The sequence below is a fragment of the Pyxicephalus adspersus genome, chromosome 6 (assembly GCF_032062135.1).
Source record: "Pyxicephalus adspersus chromosome 6, UCB_Pads_2.0, whole genome shotgun sequence".
NCBI lineage: Eukaryota > Metazoa > Chordata > Amphibia > Anura > Pyxicephalidae > Pyxicephalus > Pyxicephalus adspersus.
Window position 1 is genome coordinate 108,088,948 of NC_092863.1, and position 14,466 is coordinate 108,103,413.

Below are 14,466 nucleotides of genomic sequence, written 5' to 3' on the forward strand. Positions count from 1 at the left end.
GGGGCTCCATGGACAGGACCCCAGGGTGCTATGCTCCTGTTGGGGGGTGAGGTATGGGGCTCCATGAATGTTACCCCAGGGTGCTATGCTCCTGCTGGGGGGAGGGGGGGTGAGGGATGGGGCTCCATGAACAGGACCCCAGGGTGCTAACCTCCTGTTGGGGGGGTGAGGTATGGGGCTCCATGAATGTTACCCCAGGGTGCTATGCTCCTGTTGGGGGGGGTGAGGGATGGGGCTCCATGAACAGGACCCCAGGGTGCTATGCTCCTGTTAGGGGGGCGAGGGATGGGGCTCCATGGACGGGACCCCAGAGTGCTATGCTCCTGGTAGGGGGGGTGAGGGATGGGGCTCCATGGAAGGGACCCCAGGGTGCTATGCTCCTGTGGGGGGGGTGAAGGATGGGGCTCCATGGATGGGACCCCAGGGTGCTATGCTCCTGTTGGGGGGGTGGGGGATGGGGCTCCATGGATGGGACCCCAGGGTGCTATGCTCCTGTCACCAAGACTGCGGATGTGAACCCCTACAGCAGCCACCCCCAGCCCCAGGTTTGTCATGATGCCGGAAAATGGGGCTCAGCAGATGACGGTTGGGTTACGTTGTGTTGGCTTCTCTGTAGTACCCAGCACCACCTGTAAACCCAAGAATTATGGGCATTAGGTTTGTGAGACTTAAATTTCCAAGCCCAGCCAGCAGCACCATTTGGGATGGGGTTTATATACCCCCATACCTGCCACCATGAGGTAGGTATTTACATTTCCCACCAAATAATTTCTGGCATTTTCCTGCACATGTTACAGAATGATGAATGTACCTCTCCAGCCCTGGATAATGGATCCCCATGTGGAGTCTCACTCCTCCTGGCTGCATTATTGATGAAGGACAGATGTGTAGACAGGAAGTGGTTAATGAGTGGTTGGGGCCCCCTTCTCCCGCTGCCATCTCCTGTTACAGAGAGAGGCAGCCTGGAGCCTCTAATGCATCTCCTGCTGGGATGGGAGATAATGGACTGAGTGCTTCTCTGCCATCTGCCTCCCACTAATCAGAAGCCCTGCTAATGACTCATGCTACACAACAAATACCGGGCCCAGCAGGAAGGGACAGGTATGGGGAGGGGGGTCTGTAGGTCCAGAGGGTTCCAGAGAAATCCATAAAATCATCTCTGTATGGCTTGCGGGGTCCCTCAGGGCAGTCTGGGTCTCTGTGATTGGCTCTGTTTAATGGATGAAGACCAGGACGTGCCACTCACATGGTCACCACCCTGTACTGTCCTTGGCACATATATGATTCTGTGACTCCACCATAACAGTATCTCATATAGCTGGGTGAACAATCTGTACCCCACCAGACTGCCCCAAACACGGCCTCAGCCTCTTATATCCCCCCGGCGTAAGACTGTCACCTCCTGGTCATTACTCAGGGCCTCTCCTGTCCCTCAGGTGTCCGAACTTCACCTCCTTGTCCATATTCAGGGCCTCTCCTGTCCCTCAGGTGTTAGAGCTTCACCTACTTATCCATACTCAAGACCTCTCCTGTCCCTTAGGTGTCAGAGAGCCACCTCCTGGTCCATACTAAGGGCCTCTCCTGTCCCTCAGGTGTCAGAGCTTCACCTTCTGGTCCATATTTAGGGCCTCTCCGGTCCCTCTGGTGTCAAAGCTTCACCTCTTGGTCCATATTCAGGGCCTCTCCTGACCCTCAGGTGTCTGAACTTAACCTCCTTGTCCATACTCAGGACCTCTCCTGACCCTCAGGAGTCGGAGCTTCACCTCCTTGTCCATATTTAAGGCCTCTCCTGTCCCTCAGGTGTCAGAGTGTCACCTCCTAGTCCATATTCAGGGCCTCTTTTGTCCCTAAGGTGTCAGAGCCTCACCTACTTGTCTATACTCAAGACCTCTCCTGTCCCTTAGGTGTCAGAGAGTCACCTCCTGGTCCATACCCAGGGCTTCTCCTGTCCCTCAAGTAGAAGAGCTTCACCCTCTGGTCCAAACTCAGGACCTCTCCTGTCCCTCAGGTGTCAGAGCTTCACCTCCTGGTCCATACTCAGGGCTTCTCCTGTCCCTCTGGTGTCAAGGTTTCACCTCCTTATCCATACTCAGGACCTCTCCTGTCCCTCAGGTGGAAGAGCGTCAACTCCTGATCCATACTCAAGACCTCTCCTGTCCCTCAGGTAGCAGAGCTTCAACTACTTGTTCATACCCAAAACCTCTCCAGTCCCTTAGGTGTCAGAGAGTCACCTACTGGTCCATACTCAGGGCCTCCCCTGTCCCTAAGGTGTCAGAGCTTCACCTTCTGGTCTATATTAAGGGCCTCTCCTGTCCTTCAGGTGTCAGAAAGTCACTTCCTGGTCCATACTAAGGACCTCTCCTGTCCCTCAAGTGTCAGAGCTTCACCTTCTGGTCCATATTTAAGGCTTCTCCTGACCCTCAGGTGTCCAAGCTTTACCTCCTTATCCATACTCAGGGCCTCTTTTGTCCCTCAGGTGTAAGAGCTTCACCTACTTGTCCATACTCAAGACCTCTCCTGTCCCTTAGGTGTCAGAGAGTCACCTCCTGGTCCACACTAAGGGCCTCTACTGTCCCTCAGGTGTCAGAGCTTCACCTTCTGGTCCGTACTCAGGGCCTCTCCTGTCCCTTTAGGTGTCAGAGCTTCACCTCCTGGTCTATATTAAGGGCCTCTCCTGCCCCTCAGGTGTCAGAGCTTCACCTCCTTATCCATACTCAGCACCTCTCCTGTCCCTCAGGTGGCAGAGCTTCACCTACTTGTTCATACTCAAGACCTCTCCTGCCCCTTAGGTGTCAGAGAGTCACCTCCTGGTCCATACCCAGGGCCTCCCCTGTCCCTAAGGTGTCAGTGAGTCACCTCCTTGTCCATACTCAGGGCCTCTCCTGTCCCTCAGGTGTCTGAGCTTCACCCTCTGGTCCATACTCAGGACCTCTCCTGACCCTCAGGTGTCAGAGCTTCACATCCTGGTTCAAATTTAAGGTCTCTCCTGACCCTCAGGTGTCAAAGCTTAACCTCCTGGTCCAGACTCAAGGCCTCTCCTGTCCCTCAGGCGTCAGAGCGTCATCTACTGGTCCATATTCAGGGCCTCTCTTGTCCCTCAGGTGTCAGAGCTTCACCTTCTGGTCCATAGTCAAGGTCTCTCCTGTCCCTTAGATGTCAGGGAGTCACTTCCTGGTCCACACTAAGGGCTTCTCCTATCCCTCAGGTGTCAGAGCTTCACCTTCTGGTCCATAGTCAAGGCCTCTCCTGTCCCTCTGGTGTCAAAGCTTCACCTCCTGGTCCATATTTAGGGTCTCCCCTGTCCCTCAGGTGTCAGAGCTTCACCTCCTGGTCCATAATCAGGGTCTCTCCTGCCCCTCAGGTGTCAGATCTTTACCTCTTTGTCCTTGATTTGGCACTCCTTTGTCTCTCCAGAGAGAATCATGCTGCCCTCAGACAATGAGATAACACTCCAGTTGGAGGATTTTCCATCAAGTAGATGCAACTTACCTTGTCAGGTAGGTATGGTCACTACCCTATAATAGCTTTCATCAGTTCTCCCTCTCACAGGTTTGTATTTAGTGACAATAATTGTTTGAGTACTGCACACAGGAACTACATGAACCCTCTCCTGACCCTCAGGAGTCGGAGCTTCACCTCCTTGTCCATATTTAAGGCCTCTCCTGTCCCTCAGGTGTCAGAGTGTCACCTCCTAGTCCATATTCAGGGCCTCTTTTGTCCCTAAGGTGTCAGAGCCTCACCTACTTGTCTATACTCAAGACCTCTCCTGTCCCTTAGGTGTCAGAGAGTCACCTCCTGGTCCATACCCAGGGCTTCTCCTGTCCCTCAAGTAGAAGAGCTTCACCCTCTGGTCCAAACTCAGGACCTCTCCTGTCCCTCAGGTGTCAGAGCTTCACCTCCTGGTCCATACTCAGGGCTTCTCCTGTCCCTCTGGTGTCAAGGTTTCACCTCCTTATCCATACTCAGGACCTCTCCTGTCCCTCAGGTGGAAGAGCGTCAACTCCTGATCCATACTCAAGACCTCTCCTGTCCCTCAGGTAGCAGAGCTTCAACTACTTGTTCATACCCAAAACCTCTCCAGTCCCTTAGGTGTCAGAGAGTCACCTACTGGTCCATACTCAGGGCCTCCCCTGTCCCTAAGGTGTCAGAGCTTCACCTTCTGGTCTATATTAAGGGCCTCTCCTGTCCTTCAGGTGTCAGAAAGTCACTTCCTGGTCCATACTAAGGACCTCTCCTGTCCCTCAAGTGTCAGAGCTTCACCTTCTGGTCCATATTTAAGGCTTCTCCTGACCCTCAGGTGTCCAAGCTTTACCTCCTTATCCATACTCAGGGCCTCTTTTGTCCCTCAGGTGTAAGAGCTTCACCTACTTGTCCATACTCAAGACCTCTCCTGTCCCTTAGGTGTCAGAGAGTCACCTCCTGGTCCACACTAAGGGCCTCTACTGTCCCTCAGGTGTCAGAGCTTCACCTTCTGGTCCGTACTCAGGGCCTCTCCTGTCCCTTTAGGTGTCAGAGCTTCACCTCCTGGTCTATATTAAGGGCCTCTCCTGCCCCTCAGGTGTCAGAGCTTCACCTCCTTATCCATACTCAGCACCTCTCCTGTCCCTCAGGTGGCAGAGCTTCACCTACTTGTTCATACTCAAGACCTCTCCTGCCCCTTAGGTGTCAGAGAGTCACCTCCTGGTCCATACCCAGGGCCTCCCCTGTCCCTAAGGTGTCAGTGAGTCACCTCCTTGTCCATACTCAGGGCCTCTCCTGTCCCTCAGGTGTCTGAGCTTCACCCTCTGGTCCATACTCAGGACCTCTCCTGACCCTCAGGTGTCAGAGCTTCACATCCTGGTTCAAATTTAAGGTCTCTCCTGACCCTCAGGTGTCAAAGCTTAACCTCCTGGTCCAGACTCAAGGCCTCTCCTGTCCCTCAGGCGTCAGAGCGTCATCTACTGGTCCATATTCAGGGCCTCTCTTGTCCCTCAGGTGTCAGAGCTTCACCTTCTGGTCCATAGTCAAGGTCTCTCCTGTCCCTTAGATGTCAGGGAGTCACTTCCTGGTCCACACTAAGGGCTTCTCCTATCCCTCAGGTGTCAGAGCTTCACCTTCTGGTCCATACTCAGGGCCTCCCCTGTCCCTCAGGAGTCAGAGCTTCACCTTCTGGTCCATAGTCAAGGCCTCTCCTGTCCCTCTGGTGTCAAAGCTTCACCTCCTGGTCCATATTTAGGGTCTCCCCTGTCCCTCAGGTGTCAGAGCTTCACCTCCTGGTCCATAATCAGGGTCTCTCCTGCCCCTCAGGTGTCAGATCTTTACCTCTTTGTCCTTGATTTGGCACTCCTTTGTCTCTCCAGAGAGAATCATGCTGCCCTCAGACAATGAGATAACACTCCAGTTGGAGGATTTTCCATCAAGTAGATGCAACTTACCTTGTCAGGTAGGTATGGTCACTACCCTATAATAGCTTTCATCAGTTCTCCCTCTCACAGGTTTGTATTTAGTGACAATAATTGTTTGAGTACTGCACACAGGAACTACATGAACCCTGTCTTCTCCATAGAATATTCACCAGGTTGAGGGGTCTGTACTTCCTGGACCTTCCAGTAATGTCCAGTAATAGCCATTCTTGAGGATGGCTATGGGAGCCCTGAGCACTCACATTGTGCTACACAACTAGCATTAGATTAGAACAGTGATTTTCAAACTTCCCTAAAAAAAAACATTCAGGTCTCAGAGAACCCCGGCTATAATTATTATATCCACACCTTGCAGTACATTAGTGTGGTGGCCAGTAGGAAGAATGACACAACGTTACACTGATCTGAGAGGGACAAAGTGCTCATTGCTCAAGGAACCCCCAGCAACCTCTGGAGGAACCCTGGTTGAGAAGTTTTGGATTAGAGGGTCTCACACAATGAAAGGCCTACATGCTATTGGTGATGGGTCTACCAAATGAGGATAACTGCTCACTAACACAAGAACACCCTGACCCCTGGCCCTCTATCTCCTCCCCACCTGCTTCTAATTAGGAGGAGAAAATCCAATGCAAGGAGTCTTCACCACCCATTCAGTAATGACCCCCAGGATGTCCCCTTAATGTCCTCAAGAAACATTGTGGCCCTGCAGAGCTTCACAAGAAAGTGAACCCTTCCCTAGAGGTAATGGTGTAACTGTGTAAAATATTTATGATGAAACGTGTGGTTTCATCATAAATGTGGTTATTCACGTTTTGCTTTTTCAGAATAAAAAAAAATAGAAATTTGGGGGAAGGGAAATATGCAATGTTTGTACTGTTTGATGTTGTGTTGGTTGTGGATCGGCTGTGGTCTTTCCTCTAACCTTCTCTGCTCTCCTCACAGTTATCTACATCTGTGGCCCCCTGGATATGCTACATAAGATCATGCTACAGGCCCAAAAGGAGAAGCTGACCAATGGTGATTACGTCTTCTTCTATGTGGATGTGTTTGGTGAAAGTCTCCGTGCCGATGGAAGTCGGGATGCCAACAAACCGTGGCAGACCAACCAGACCCATGAAGAGGAACTGATGGAGGCCTTTAAGGTGAGGTCCTTAGATCTGTGCAGAGCTCTTCTATATCTGCCAATAACTCGCCAGGATGATCCCTATCTTCTCATGGTAGAGGCTCTACTAGGGGCAGTTTGTTCACTGTTCTCATTGTCAATAGATAAAGCACAGCAGATTGTCTTGTAGGATCTTTTTGTAGGGTCTTCTTGTAGGGTCCTCTTGTAGGGTCTTATTCTAGGGTCTGTCCTCTTGTAGCATCTTCTTGTAGGGTCCTCTTGTAGGATCTTCTTGTAGGGTACTCTGCTAGGATCTTCTTGTAGGGTTCTCTTCTAGGATTTTCTTGTAGGGTTCTCTTCTAGGATCTTCTTGTAGGGTCCTCTTGTAGGATCTTCTTGTAGGGTCCTCTGCTAGGATCTTCTTGTAGGGTTCTCTTCTGGGATCTTCTTGTAGGGTCCTCTTGTTCAATCTTCTTGTAGGGTTCTCTGGTAGAGTCTTTTGTGGGATCCTCTTGTAGGATCCTCTGGTAGGATCCCCTTGTATGATCCTATTGTAGGGTGCTTTTGTAGAGTCCTCTTTTAGGGTTCTCCAGTAGGATCTTGTAGGTTCCCCATCTCCATGGACAGCAGAGTTTGTGACCTCTATGAGCTTTATCAAAAATTTAGTTTTAGGAAGCTGAAATACAATTTGTTCATTTGGGATCAGAATCCTTTTATAATTTCCCATGGACAGCAGACAGATCCTGCAGAAAGTGGCCATGCTGGTCATTGGCTAAGGCATCGGCTGGCACCATCTGCTTGTCTGGATCTTGGAGGAGTTTGTTGCAGCCTTCAGATGTGAGTTTGATGTTTATGAAAAAGCTGATAGTCATCTGAAAGGCCACAGACATGACACATGATCCCAGTCAATGTGGAGTTCATATATCTCAGGTCCCATCATGACCAACACTCACATGCTGGGAATTAACAACTGTCTGCCCTGGAGGGGATGTCTGGCTGGAACTAGAATTGAAGAGAACCTGTAGGGAGAGAATACAAAGCTCTGACCGTAACCTTTACTGGCTGCATGCTTGTTCTGGGTCTGCTGAACAAAAGCCAAACCTAAACAAACATGATGTCATGATGTGACAACCCCTGATTAGAATACTTGTTGCAGGTTTGAGACTCAAAGATTTCAAACACAGGATCAGCATGACTTACAGGTAACTAAGAATTTCAAAGCATGCTTATCAGTGGCGACCCCTGCTGGACAGTGGGCATGGGGGGGGGGGGGTTATTAGTGGATAGTAACTGAAGCAAGTAAAATGTAGTGACTCTTCCCCTTCTAGGGTAGTAATCCCTCAATTTAACTCTTTTTGTCTACCCCAAAGCAGAGACACCTCCCCTTCCAGAAATCCCTCCCCTGAGGGGCACCAGTTTCCTCCCCCATTTGAGTACTTCCCCAGTCCAAACCATTGACTTGCCCTTTTTTTCGAGGCAGTGAATCCTTAGGTTGCCAGGATACCTAGCAATCCCGGCTCCTACTGTGCACACTGGAAACGAATAAACTCCTGCATGGAAGTTATGTCATCCTGGCCTGGCCAATCAAGATGGCTGAAGATCATCTCCAGGAAGAAAAAAGGAAGAAGATGGCGGCAGCCTTTGAAGGAACGAGGAATGGTAAATATGACCGGTTCAGTTACACTTTAAAGCAGAGAAAGCTATCTCATGGTGCTCTTGAAATCCCATGTTATTATTATTCATTAATATGTTAAGTAATACATTACTAATAACAATAATATTATTAATAATCACTATTACAATGATAAAAAATCAGGAAACTGTTTTCATTCCCCTTTACTAATAGTGGGTACAAGGATAACCTTAGACTTCCTATCATAAACACAACTTGTTGGCGACTTGTTGTTTGTTATCTGGCCTCTTGGGTGTCCCTGACATGTTGCTGGTGCCGGGTGCTTTGGGGGTATTTTATTTCCAAATGTTTTTACAGCAGCCTCTCCACGTACAGCTGTTGCAGCTATAAATGTGCACACGAGACAAAATTTCACATTTTCTTTTCATCATCTCAAACAATCTACCCCCCACCCCATCTCGGAGTCTGGCACGCTCCACCATTATTAATCTGGTGAGAGAAGCCGAGTCATCGCTCCTAATACAAACATCTGATAAAGGAAGTCTGCGCTTTGTACGAGCAGATAAGTAGAAGTTACATCGGAATAAGTGAAATGTCCAGATATCTCTGAGTCTGAGAATGGGGCTCCTAAACTCTGACCATGTGAGGTCCTGGTGGGGCCATGACTGGAGACTCAAAGCCAATCACGCCTTATCCCTAACCGAATTCATAAGATCTGTGTCTCAGAAATTTAGAATTTCCCTACCACGCCTCTTCTGGACAGCTGGTCATTAGACAAAACCTTCCAATCCCAAACATTTCTTCACAAAGGGAGCCTCCTACTCCAATCTGCCTCTTTACAGGGAAGACTGGACAGGTTCCCCGGGGGCGGGTCATTTCCTCCCCATGGTCCGCCCTCTGAATTCTATAGGCAGACTGGTTTAAGGCACAGGTGGTACTCCAAGGCTGTAAGATGTCCCATATTTCACATGTATTCAGATGCCTCTGAGATGTGGGGCACCTCATCCAAATGTCTTTCAACCTAACAGGGGATCTCACCATTACAAAGAGGACGCTGTGCTTTCCATGAGTGTTGAGGGATCCCGCAGTGTTCAGGCCCAGGGCACTAGAAATCACAAAGAAAAAACAACCCCTTTACCCCCCCACCTTCCACTGCATCCCTCTATCTATGTGTTCTTCCTGCAGACTGTGCTGGTGATCACCTACCATGAGCCTCAGAATCCTGAATACCTCACCTTCCAGAGAAATCTCATCCAACGCAGCAAGGAGGAGTTTGGGGTCAACCTCAATTATTCTCTGGTAAGTCACCCACCCATAATTACCCCCATCCATCAATACTACCCACTTGGCAATCTAGGTCCACCCACAACCTACCAGAACAGATAATGAGAATTATACCTAGCGCACAGGACAAAAGAAGTGGCACTGTGCAGAGTCCATACATACAGAATAAGAACATATACTGAGAATTACCCCCAGCTCACAGGACGAGAGGAACCAACATGATGAATAAATATTTGTATTTTTATATTCTATAAGAATAATCTGATGTCTCCTTGTCCTCACAGAAAAACCTGATTGCGGGGTGCTTCTATGATGGAGTACTACTGTATGCTTATGCTCTGAATGAGACGCTGCGGGAGGGTGGATCCCAGAAAGATGGCATACGGATTGTACAGAAGATCCAGGACCGCACTATGCCGGGTCAGCACTATCCTCTTCTAATCATTATTATTTACTGGTCATTTACCCATCTGCACATCACTGCACTGCCCCTGAGGATAATGATGACAGAGCACCGCTATGAATGCACACCCTATTGCTGGTTTCTTCTGGCACAATGATATCACAAATGTTTTGCTTTTGACTTTTTTTTAGTTCACAAATTGTCTGATACAAATTGTACATAATGAGTGCAGGGCTCAGTGCGTTCTGTATCTGTAGATGGCTCCTCGGGGGCAGAGTTTAACGTCTTCAGTCTATTTAGATTGTTCCTCGGGGGAGGAGCTCAGTGTGGTTTACTTCTGTAGATGGTTCCTGGGAGGGGGCAGAGCCGTACATGTTCTGTATCTGGTAATTGTTCCTTGGGATCAGTGTGTTTTGTCTTTGTACATGGTTCCTATGGGGAAGAGCTTAGTGTGTGATATCTCTGTAGATGGTTCCTTGGGGGCAGAGCTCAGTAAGTTCCATCACTTTAGATGGTTCCTGCAGGGAAGTGCTCAGTGTGCTTCAACTGTTTCTGTTGAAGGTTCCTCAGGGGTGGGGTCAGTGAGTTTTACCTATAGATGGTTCCAGTGGGGCAGATCTCAGTAAGTTCTAGTTCTGTAGATGGTTCCTGTAGGCCAGATCTCATTGTATTCTGTGTTTCTATAGATCAGGGGTGTCAAACTCAAATACACAGAGGGCCGAAATTAAAAACTTAGACCAGGGGCCAAACTTGAAATTTATTTAAAAAATGGGAAGTTATTATTTTTATATGGAAACAAAGAGGTATTGCTAAACATGCAATCTGGGACAAGAAAATACTTGGCAATGCAATGTAAGCACTAATTGGCCCCTAGCTAGAGTTCTTGAATAGATTCGAATAAAGATGGCATGAATGTTAATAATGAATTGACAGCAAATAATGAAATGAATGTTACACATGTATGAATGATGTGCTCAGATCTGATATCTTCACAACTTTTGTTAGAAAAGAAAAAGAAAGTTATTTACAAAAGAGACAGAGAAGAGTGACATCTCTTATTGATGGTTTCACACGGATGATTACCTTGGACTTTATGTTTTGTTTCCTGCAGATCTGAGTCATTTTATTTCTCCGGCTAGGAATAGCGACGGGTCTCAGAAGAGAAACAGAAGACAAGTAATGCTTGGACTACAATTCCCATCATTACTTGGCTCTATGGAACAGCCCAATGTGCAGCGGCATAGGCAGATAGCTGTTCCATAGACGCGAGTGATGCCGTGAGTTGTGGTAGCGGCATCACTTGCTGCAGAAGGCATTGGCGGGCAGGCGGGCCAGATGCCATTTATTTTCCTAAATCCTCCGGGGGCCAAACAAAATGACCTGGTGGGCTAGAGTGTGACACCCCTGCTATAGATGGTTGCTGGAGGGAAGTGCTTAGTGTGTTCTGTTTCTGTAGGTGGTTCCTCGGGGGTGGGGCTCAAGGTTTTCTGATGATTTCCTGGAGAGATCAGTATAGATGGCCCATTTGTGAAGATGAGTTGTTGTTTCAGGGCCTTCATGGTTCGTTCAGTGTACTTCATCCTTCATTTCTGAACTCAGGGACCCTCTGGTCAGCATGGCTTTGTTCTTTTTCCTTCAATGCCTCCCTGTGAGAATTTTTAAAGGCTTGAAGTGCCACCTTGGTGATCCCAGGTGTGCAGGGGGTCATTTAATGAACAGGTCTTTGTCATAGAACCCCAGCCTGGCTCCCATGTTGTGTCCCTATCTAGGGAAATCTTCTGTACACAATAATGAGCAAACAAAAATCAGTGATCACGCTGGGGATTCTGGGAGATTTTCATGTCTTCTCCTCCACAGGTATAACGGGCACAGTCAGCATGGATAAAAGCAACGATCGGAAAACAGACTTTGATCTCTGGGCGATGGCTGACCATGACAGTGGTCTGTTTGAGGTGAGATCAGAGGAATTTATCCATGAGCAGTCTCTGGTTATATTTATCATTGTATGTGACCCCCATAGCACTGTGCCATACAGATAATAATAATAAATTGTGCATTATGGGGTCCTGATCACCTTACATCCTATATGAGGATCTTCATTATCCATCAAGAAAATCCTAATACAGAGGTGATAACATTCCTCACCCAGGAATAGGGATGTCGGGGGCCATTGGGGTACATGAGCAGGGATAGTCAGAGGGTTTCAGAGTCAGGAAAGTGCTTGGGAACAGTGTGACTGTTAAACAAGTGAAATCACAGCATTTATTTTTTTCTTGTGGTGTAAAATTTGGGGTGTTACAGGTGAATAGAACAGATGTTTATTACAGCCAATGGGGGCTCCTCAGTCAGACCTGCACACCTATAACATTAGGGACCCCACATCTGTACCGAAAATCCCCAACATGTCGCCTGCTGCCCAGGGAACCTGCTGTCCCTATTGCTACATAGCCCCCAATGTTACCCCATGTCTGCTCCTGACCAGAAATCCCTCAATCTCTCCTCCATTAGAGATAATAATAGATAATAATATGTGTGTGTGTGTGTGGGGGGGGGGTGATACACGATGCATATTGGGGATCAGGGATATAAAGCATAGGGTTAAATATATGGGGGTTCCATGGTTTATACAGGGGGTTCCGTGTTATATATAGGGAGGTTTCTATGTTATATATATATAGGGGTGTATGTACAATATACTGCATGGAGTAGGAGTGATGCCTATACAATGCAGTCTATACATTTACAGTATATATAAGGACAATATACAGAATATATGATGTCTGCATGGAGTATGCACCACGGTGGCTGACTTGTGTGAGTGTGGCCATGGAAGGGGTTAATGTTTCTGGTATTCTGACCATTCCAGTGATAAGACCCCCTCCTCCCCACAGACCCTCCAGCTGCTGCTTCTCATATAACAGCCTCTTCCAGGGACACCCAGGCCTCTGTCAGATGGAAATTGGCTGCTTTTCTGTATTTCCAGATCACTTTACTGAACAGCAAGACATTCACCCACCCCAGGGCCCGGGGCCCTTTCCTATCCATATGTGCAGTCTGACCTTAGGGGCCCCAGGGTTTGCACCTTCCAGCATGGTTATACCCTAAACTTTGCAAGGGTCAATATTTCCAGTAATAACATGGTGACATACAGGGAATCCTCCGTACAGAAGAGCTGACAATCTAATGTCCCCCACAGTCACACACTAATATTATACATTTATATAGCTCTGACATATACCGCAGTGCTGTAGAGAACACTGAGCCAGTCCCATCAGTCTCTGTACAGAGGAGCTGACACTCTAATGTCCCCCCACATTTATATAGCTCTGACATATACCACAGTGCTGTACAGAGAAGCTTACATTCCAGTGTATATCTTTGGATGAGGGTAGACTCTTGGTGCTGTTCTGTTTTTTTATCAGCAATGATATGATTGGCTGTATGGCTGCGTCTTCTATTCCGGGATACAGGTGGTGCCTCCATTACAATGGTGTCACCGCTGGTCAGTCGGCTGTTTCGGTCCCCACCATTCCTGGGTGCCAGTTTTGGTGAATCAATTCATCACTTGTTATAAGACCATCCAATCATCTTCTTGTTTCCGGCTTCTCATTTTATAGATTACTGGATATTATGATGGAATAACTAAGCAGATGAACTGGACAGGGACCCCCATAATGTGGCTGAAAGGAGCCCCCCCACTGGACAGCCCACCCTGTGTGTTTGACACGGAGGACCCGAGTTGTGTAAAGAGTAAGTGACATGTTTGTACTTTGGTCTCAGCTCACTTCCATCATCACTGCTGACTCTTCTGTCTGTTTTAGCTCCTCTGTCCACATTGGCCATGGTGGCCCTAGGTGCCGGGCTGACCTTACTTATCTTCGGGATGGCCAGCATCATTATAATGAGGTCAGTGTATGGACTGAACTATGTGAGGGGATTATACTGGGTGGTGATTGGCTATACTGGGGAGTAATTGGATGATCCTAACGATGGAGAAGATTTCATGTTGGGTGGTGCAGGTATTACACAAGGCAGTGCAGGGATTATACAGGGCAGTGCAGGGATTATACAGGGCCGTGCAGGGATTATACAGGGCGGTAAAGGAATTATACAGGGCAGTGCTGGGATTATACAGGGTGGTGCAGGGATTATACAGGGTGGTGCAGGGATTATACAGGGCGTTAAAGGACGGTGCAGGTATTATACAGGGCGGTGCAGGAATTATACAGAGTGGTGCAGGGATTATACTGGGTGTTAAAGGAATTATACAGGGCGGTGCAGGGAATATACAGAGCGGTGCAAGGATTATACAGGGCAGTGCAGGGATTATACAGGGAGCTGCAGGGATTTTACAGGTCGGTGCAGGAATTATACAGGTCGGTGCAGGGATTATACAGGGAGGTGCAGAGATTATACAGGGAGGTGCAAGGATTGTACTAGGAGGTACAGGGATTATACAGGGAGCTGCAAGGATTATACAGGGTGGTGCAAGGATTATACAGGGCGGTGCAAGGATTATACTGGGAGGTGCAGGGATAATGCAGGACGGTGCAGGGATTATACAGGGAGGTGCAGAGATTATACAGGGCGGTGCAAGGATTATACAGAGCAGTGCAGGGATTATACAGGGCGGTGCAGGGAT

At 48.4% G+C, this 14,466-nt stretch overlaps 1 protein-coding gene across 1 annotated transcript in view; it reads left to right on the plus strand.

Moving 5' to 3' along the window:
• The window catches only part of NPR2 (natriuretic peptide receptor 2), a gene marked incomplete at its 3' end in the record, with an annotated part of 33,879 nt that overhangs the window by 6,612 nt on the left and 12,801 nt on the right, over positions 1–14,466 (plus strand). The window contains 6 exon segments of the mRNA XM_072413639.1: positions 6,345–6,544; positions 9,323–9,436; positions 9,706–9,841; positions 11,682–11,776; positions 13,442–13,574; positions 13,646–13,730. Coding sequence (XP_072269740.1) covers positions 6,345–6,544; positions 9,323–9,436; positions 9,706–9,841; positions 11,682–11,776; positions 13,442–13,574; positions 13,646–13,730 — 763 coding nt within the window.